This window comes from Myotis davidii, unplaced genomic scaffold, assembly GCF_000327345.1.
Source record: "Myotis davidii unplaced genomic scaffold, ASM32734v1 scaffold139, whole genome shotgun sequence".
NCBI lineage: Eukaryota > Metazoa > Chordata > Mammalia > Chiroptera > Vespertilionidae > Myotis > Myotis davidii.
In genome coordinates, this window is record NW_006290686.1 from 993,229 (window position 1) to 1,000,829 (window position 7,601).

Sequence of the window (7,601 nt, forward strand, 5' to 3'; positions counted from 1 at the left end):
TGGTGGGCTCCCCAGAGAGACTGGCTGGCAGAGCACAGAGCGTGGGCCTCGGGCCACACAGTGGGAGACCAGCTCTGTGCCTTCTTAGGAGGCTGACCCAGACCTGCTTGGCCAGGCCAGCTGCTGAGCCACTAATCCCACAGGAAGGGGAGGGCACAGGCCGGGGAGGGCCACCCCCCACCCCCATCCCAGGTTCCCAGGTTGCTGTTCACGTCCACTGTGCCACTCTCATCACAGCCTATCAGCCTGATAGGGAGGGAGGCTCAGCGTGGTTTAGTGACCTGCTCAGAACCACGCAGGAGGCGGTGGGCCAGGGTTTGAGTTTAGGTCCTCTCACCTGTCTCTAGGAAGGACCCCTCCCCTTACCCGTGCCCTGAGTGAGCGTGTTCGGCCCCTCATTTATTCCTGGAGAGGGAGACTGGGGACTCAGAGAGGGGCTGTGCCTTGCCTAGAAGCCTCCAGCACAGCAGGGCTCTTTCTGGCTCAGGTCCCAGGTGGCTCCCTGGAGCGGGCACGCCTGGGTCCAAGCTCCAGCTCAGACCAGACAGGTCACAGGGAAACCCCAAGTCCCAGGCAGCCTGCTTCGCTGGGCTATCCTCCCTCAGGCCCTGAGCCCGCTGACCTCCCACCGTCCCTTCCCTCCCCTTCCCTTCCCTTTCCCTTCCCTTCCCTTCCCTTAATGTATCTTTCAACCAGAACTGAGGAATTACTGCAAGTTCTCTTGTTTAATCCAGTATTTCCAATTTGGATATGAAATTTTTCCAATGGAGATTGCTTCTTACGAATATATATTGAAGCATAAACGTGATCCCTAGCTCCCTGGATGCTGATGCCCACCCTGGGCGCCTGCCAGCCCTTCTTCGTGCGCTGCATCAAGCCCAACGAGTTCAAGAAGCCCATGGTGAGTGGAACCAGCCTGGGGGGGTGGGGCGATGGAGGGGCCGGGCCGTGGGGGGCAGGATGGGGACTGGGTGAGGGCCCCCACATTCAAGCTGTGGGACCGAAGGCTCCGGGAGGTTAAGGGGTTTGCAGCTGCAGAGCCCAAATCCTCACTGGGTGCCTGTCCTCCCAGGGCCCTGGATGTGTTGTTTGCTACATGCTCTTCCTAGAGGCTGGGGCGGGGGTGGGTGGGACAGAAGGTGGGGGGCCAGGGAAAGTGCCTGGAGGGAGAGGAAACAGGTGGCGGAAGGAAGCCAGCCGTCCACACGCGTGCTGGCCCTGCCCCCTGCTGGACGCATTCCCCGGAGTGCGCTGACCTGATGGGTCCCCCTGGGGCTCAGGGCCAGGTCCGCAGGGTGTGCGGTTCAAAGGGGCCCCAGCAAGCTCCCCACCTAAAGCAGGAGGGATGAGGCCAGGGCCCTGCCAGGCAGTTGGGTACCATCTTTCCTGCTCTCAGATGCCCAGGGACCCTTCTCTGGGCCCCGACCCCAGCATCTGTGGCCTGGACCTTGACAGCAGGACATCCTCACTGCCCTCCGCCTTCCTGCCCCTGCCTCCCTGTCCAGGCCCCTCCACTGCAGTGAGAGACAGGAGTCAAATGCACATCTGACCGCTCACTGCCTGCGGCCCCCCTAGCCAGGCCCTCCAGGAACCCCAGGCTGGCCCTGCGGCTGCCATCACAAAAACAACTGTGTGCCAATTAGACAAATTAAGGCACTTAACTGTCAGCAGCCAGACAGTTGTCTAAATAATGACAAATCTGCAATGACCATAACACAAAGGGCAACCCCTGGGATGTGCCAGGCACCCAGCACCTGCACCACCACAGTCCTGGCGAGGGTCAGCCTCCTCAGTCCCTGTGAAGTCCCCTGACATGCCCTGTACTTCCAGGCTTCCACACCTTTGCACATGCTCGCCCTGCCCCTCCAGTGTTCTCCGGGGTTAGAGCAAAGGCTGCCTCCCCCAGGCAGCCCCCCCAGATGTCCCAGGAGGAATTAAGCCATCTCTCCTCTCTGCCCCTGAGCACCAGCTCACCCCGTGAGGATCTCATTTCTTGCTGCCATGTGGGTTTGAACTGCAGACCCAGGTTCAGTGCCATCTTTGCTCCTCATCTGCTGTGCGGCCTGGGGCTATGTCTGGGGCTGGGGATGCGCGGAGCAGGGCTGGGCTCCCAGCAGGAGCCGCCAGCACTGATGCGCTTGGCTCTGGGCAGCTGTTCGACCGGCACCTGTGCGTGCGCCAGCTGCGGTACTCGGGGATGATGGAGACCATCCGCATCCGCCGGGCCGGCTACCCCATCCGCTACAGCTTCGTGGAGTTCGTGGAGCGGTACCGAGTGCTGCTGCCCGGCGTGAAGCCGGCTTACAAGCAGGTACAGAGCTGGGGCACGGGGGGCAGGAGGAACGGTCCCAGCTCTGGGCTGGGCAAGGGCCCATTTTCCCCTTGAGACGGGGTGCCGGGCGTGACGTCTGCTTGCCTGCTGAGGTGCGGCTGGGAAAACTGGGGTCAGGAGGGCAGCGAGGGCTTCGATGGCCATGCTTGCTGGGCGTGGACTTCACCGGTGGGTGTAACGGATGAGACCAGGACTACCAAGTGGGCTGAGGGTGTTAGATGTGGGAGAGGTGGTGTTTTTTTTAAAATATGTTTTTTATTGATTTTTTTTTAGAGAGAGAAAGGGAGAGGGAGCGAGGGATAGAAACATCAGTGATGAGAAAGAACCATTGATCGACTGCCTCCTGCATTCCCCACCACCCTGGCATGTGCCCTGACCGGGACTCGAACCGGCGACGTCTTGGTTCATGGGTCGATGCTCAACCACTGAGCCTCTCCAACCGGGCAGATGCGGGAGAGGGTCCTGCAGGCACCCTGCCGAGCTAGGGAGAGAAGGGAGGATCAGAGAAGGCAGGGCCTGCTTGGGTCACACAGTGAGTTGGGACGGAGCTGGAGTGAGAGCCCTGCCTCCCAGCCGTGGGAGGAGCACAGAGGTGGCCTTTCCCGCTGCCCATTCCCTGGTGCGCCCCTGCCCCTCAGGACGACCTTCGGGGGACCTGCCAGCGCATGGCTGAGGCTGTGCTGGGCACGCACGACGACTGGCAGATTGGCAAAACCAAGATCTTTCTGAAGGTGAGAAAGGCTCCAAGCTGACTGCCTTGGGGGCTGTGGACTCCTGTCATGGTGGGAACGGGCGCCAGGGGGCCTCTTTGGGGAAGCTGGCGTCAGACGGGGTCAGGGCTGGGCCTGTGCATCCTCCCATCCTGCAATCTGTGATAGGACGAGTGGGCGGGAAATGAGGCCTTCTTGGTAGGATGCATTCACCCGGTATTGAGCCCAGCTGTGACCTGGGGTTGGGGTAAGAGCACTGACCCTGGGTGAGAAAATAGAAGACCAAAGTGGGCTCATGGGTTCTATGCAGACCCGGTAGCTGTCTTCCCTGGGACTCTGGGCAGGCCACTGGCTCTTGCTGAGCCTCATTTCCCCATAAAATGGGATGTGCCTGGTGGGGGATTTCTCGACTGTGGTTTCCTGCCAGGCAGGGCTCACCCCAGGCTCTGGTGGGTGCCACCCCCTCACTCTCTAGTGTCCCTGGTTCCTACCCTCCCCAGCACAAACCTGGAGCTCTCTGGCTCCCACCACAGCCTGAACTGGGAGCAGGAAGCGAGGTCCTAAGGCGTCCTGGCCTTGGAGCAGAGCTTGCTGGCTGCTGGTGGTGGCCGGGCCGCTGCCCCAGGGCCAGTGCGAGCTCTCAGCTTGCGGGCTTCCTCATTTCCATTTCCGTCGCATTCGCTTTCTGGCCGTTCGGGGTCACAGGGCAGAGCTCCTTCCTCTGGTACTGGGTGGGGCCTGGGCTGCGCAGGACATCTGGGTGGAGGGGAGGAAGGAGCCAGCCCGGAGCCAGAGGGGGCCCCGGGCTCCAGTGTAATTCCTTCCTGGCTGCGGGGCCACAGGCCAGTCCCTTCATCTCCCTGAGCCTTCATTTCCTCGTCGGGAAAATGTGTGCACCAGGCCTGTATCCCTCAACTGCCCAGACTCCAGCGGGGTTTTTTGTCCACGATCTTATTTAGTCATCACTGCAGCCAGTGAGGTAGGATCATTATGCCCATTTCAGAGGCTCAGAGAGAAGAAGTGAGATGCTGAGGTCAGGCCCTGGGCTTGCAGCCAGGGTTGGTCTGATGCCCGGCCCTGTAGGTAAGGGAGGGAGGGCACGCAGCGCAATGGCACCGAGTGCCGGCAGCTCCGAGGTCCATCACTGTCCCCAGCCTCACCTCTCTGGGCTCTTCAGCAACCGGCAGTGGCTTCCAGTCTCAATGTCCACTTCCCATTCATGCATTCATTCATGCATTCATTCATGCATTCACCCACCCACTCATTCAGAAAGGCATGGCTGAGCAGCTCCTCTGTGCTGAGCTCTCGCCACAGGAGATGTGGCCTGTGATTAGCTGGTGGATGTGGCTCCCCACAGTGACTCAGCACGGGGCCCTGTCTGCTTGGCTCCTCAAGGACCCACTCCAGCACCTAGCACGGGGCCGGCAATGGAGACATTCACTTTAAAGGCATTGAATGAATGATGAGATTTTTGTCTAACCAGAGTGAAGGTTGGGGGTGTGGGGATGAGGAGGGGACAGGCCTAGAGAACTTGGCAGGGCCTGGATCATGGAGGGCCTGAGGGCCAGGGGAGACCAGACTTGTCCCCGAGAGTCATAGGCATCACGGTAAGATCACCGGCGAGTTGTTTCAGGAGGGTCCCTGCTTAGGGAGGCCAAGGGGAGCGACAGAGGCCAGGAGACTGGTGAGGAGGCTGCTGCCAAGATCCCAGAGGGTGGCTTGGCCCAGGTCAGAGGCTGATATGACAGAGACATCGGGGAAGGCACGGCGTCGGCGGACAAGGCCATCGGGATGAAGCTGCTGTGTGTGCCCATCGCACCCTCTGACTCCATCCAGTCAGGCTCCTCCCGCTCCATCTGTCCCACCCAGAGCCCTGGGAACAGCCACAGCACCTCTCCGTCCTGTGGCTGGGAGAGGCTACCCCACGGAGCAGAGCAGGGCTGGGAGCCTGTGCGGCCCAGCCAAGCCCCAGGCCTGGAATCCAAGGGAAGGAAGAGAGGGCCTTCACTTGGATTCGTGGGGGGCCGCTGCTCAGGAGCTCTGCCCCCCAGGACCACCACGACATGCTGCTGGAGGTGGAGCGGGACAAGGCCATCACCGACAGAGTCATCCTCCTCCAGAAGGTCATCCGGGGGTTCAAAGACAGGTACGTGCCGGGACCAGCTCCTCCCACACACCTCTTTCCTCTAACTGGAGCACTAAAAATACGCATGCACACCCAGGCGCACACCTAGACATGAGCCCACACACATGCATAACTCATGGGTGCACACAGACACACGATTACACAGGCACACACATGTGGACACTCTGTGGTCTCAAATGCCTGATGACATTTCTCAAAGAGGAAAATCGAGATTTTATAAATTACACATTTTATAAATTCCAAATAAGGGACATGTGTATAGCTGTGATAATCCACAAATCAGCAGGACTGACACTGGAGTGCGATTCAGGCTCCACAAAAATCCCACAGCCTGCCCCGTTGGCAGTTCATCTGGTCACTCCCTCCTCTCCATCCATCCATCCATCCACCCACCCACCTGTCTGTTCATCTGTGTGCCTGCCCACCCATCTACTGTTTCCTTCCACAGTTGCTCACTTGCTCGTGTGTGCCTCCAGGCATTGGCGTGCTGGCCCATTCACACGTGGCCGTATTAATTTTTCACTCCTCCTATATGTATTTCCACACTCAGCAGACACCTGCTGTTGGACGTGTGGTCTCTTTGTCCTCCATCCGGTCATAGGTGACTATCATGTAGAGTGTGCGGGGGAACAGCATTGCGCTCACTCAGTCAATGTGGGCTCTAGTCCAGTGTCATCGAGTCTCAGTTTTCTCATCTATAAAATGGGGAAATCTGATAGTAGTGAGTGAAGTTCACACTGTTCAAATATTTTAATCTTTAATATTATTTACTTATTATTCATACATTTATTTATTTATTCAATACACATGGAAAATCTCCTTATGGGCTCATGTGACAAGCCTGTGAGCAGGCAGGGCGGGTATCATTCTACCCACTTCACAGATGAGGAAGTTGAGGCAGAGAGGTGATACCCTGTGGCCCCAGGTCATTGATCCAGGAGACGCAGGGCTGGGACTAGCCCTGCTGTCCTGATTCCAAGCCCCGCCTGCACCCTGCTGCCTCTGGGCACCCCGTCTCTGCTTTGAGGATCTCCTGCTGTTTCAGGTCCAACTTCCTGAAGCTGAAGAACGCTGCCACCCTGATCCAGAGGCACTGGCGGGGCCACAACTGCCGGAGGAACTATGAGCTGGTGAGCCTCCCCCGGGGGCGCTTCTGCCCCACGAGGCCTTTGAACCTGCCCGGCTGCCGTAGCAGAGGATATACCTGTGCCCCAGACGCCTGGCCTCCTGCCACTGCCCCATCCTGCCCCGACCATTTCCCCAGCCCCAAGTCCCAGTTTGGTTCTCATGCCTTTTCCCATCTGGTCAGCGATGTTTAGGCTTTTCTTCTGGGACGTTTGGATGAGAGTGAGCACTAGGTCCTTAGAGACCTCCGAGGGGGCCCGAAGCAGGGGTGTCCCACTGACCTCAGGGGAGCAACTGGGCTGCAGCCTGGGGTTGGGCTGGGGAGGCAGACGGGAAGGAGAGCAGCTCCTGGTCTGAGGATGGGGAGCCAGGGCCACTCCTGGGAACCTTCTGCCTGAGAGGAGGCAGAGCTTCCCTCCGGGAGCCCCGGTCCAGGGAGTCAGGGTGTTTCTGCGGGGCACGCAGCGGGAGAGGGACAGGGCTCTGAGCCAGGCTGTCCTTGCAGATGCGGCTGGGCTTCCTGCGGCTGCAGGCCCTGCACCGCTCCCGGAAGCTGCACCAGCAGTACCGCCTGGCCCGCCGGCGCATCATCGAGTTCCAGGCGCGCTGCCGGGCCTACCTGGTGCGCAAGGCCTTCCGCCACCGCCTCTGGGCCGTGCTCACCGTGCAGGCCTACGCCCGGGGCATGATCGCCCGCAGGCTGCACCGGCGCCTCAGGGCCGAGGTGAGCAGTGCCCGCCTGTGAGGGGCGAGTTCTCATCGCTTGGGGACACATCACCCCACTTGTTGGCTGAGACCTAGGGCTGGGTCTCCCCTGGGGAATGACCACACTGGGACCAGACCCCTCATGCTCATTCTCCCAGCCAAGGACCAATCTCTGGGAGGTGCCAGAGAACCTGGTTTGGTTTGGGGATCAATGGTGTCAAACCTACTCCCCGGCCCCCGAGCCGTGTGCCCCGGGGAATTTCTCAGAAGCCTCAGTTTCCCCATCTGCCAAATGATCCGGCAAATCGCGCCCAGGCCTCAGTCAGGTGGGTGGGGCAGAGCTGGAGGAAGCATGGGGCCAGCTCCATCTGGTTCGTGCCCACCGCCCCTCCCGTCCCTCAGTACCGGCGGCGTCTGGAGGCCGAGAAGATGCGGCTGGCGGAGGAGGAGAAGCTGCGGAAGGAGATGAGCGCCAAGAAGGCCAAGGAGGAGGCCGAACGCAAGCATCAGGTGAGCGGGGACTGTCCCAGCGCTTCGCTGTCCATCCACTGGCCGACAGCCTCCCGGACACTGGCTGGCCCCC

General features: G+C 60.1%; 1 protein-coding gene across 1 annotated transcript in view; it reads left to right on the plus strand.

Annotated features, from left to right (window-relative positions):
• Positions 1 to 7,601, plus strand: part of MYO7A (myosin VIIA) — a 104,896-nt gene that overhangs the window by 66,080 nt on the left and 31,215 nt on the right. The window contains exons 16-22 of the mRNA XM_015563974.1: positions 816 to 901; positions 2,153 to 2,311; positions 2,971 to 3,063; positions 5,094 to 5,188; positions 6,234 to 6,318; positions 6,819 to 7,037; positions 7,421 to 7,528. Of these exons, the coding sequence (XP_015419460.1) occupies positions 816 to 901; positions 2,153 to 2,311; positions 2,971 to 3,063; positions 5,094 to 5,188; positions 6,234 to 6,318; positions 6,819 to 7,037; positions 7,421 to 7,528 (845 nt within the window). The remainder of the gene's footprint in view (positions 1 to 815; positions 902 to 2,152; positions 2,312 to 2,970; positions 3,064 to 5,093; positions 5,189 to 6,233; positions 6,319 to 6,818; positions 7,038 to 7,420; positions 7,529 to 7,601) is intronic.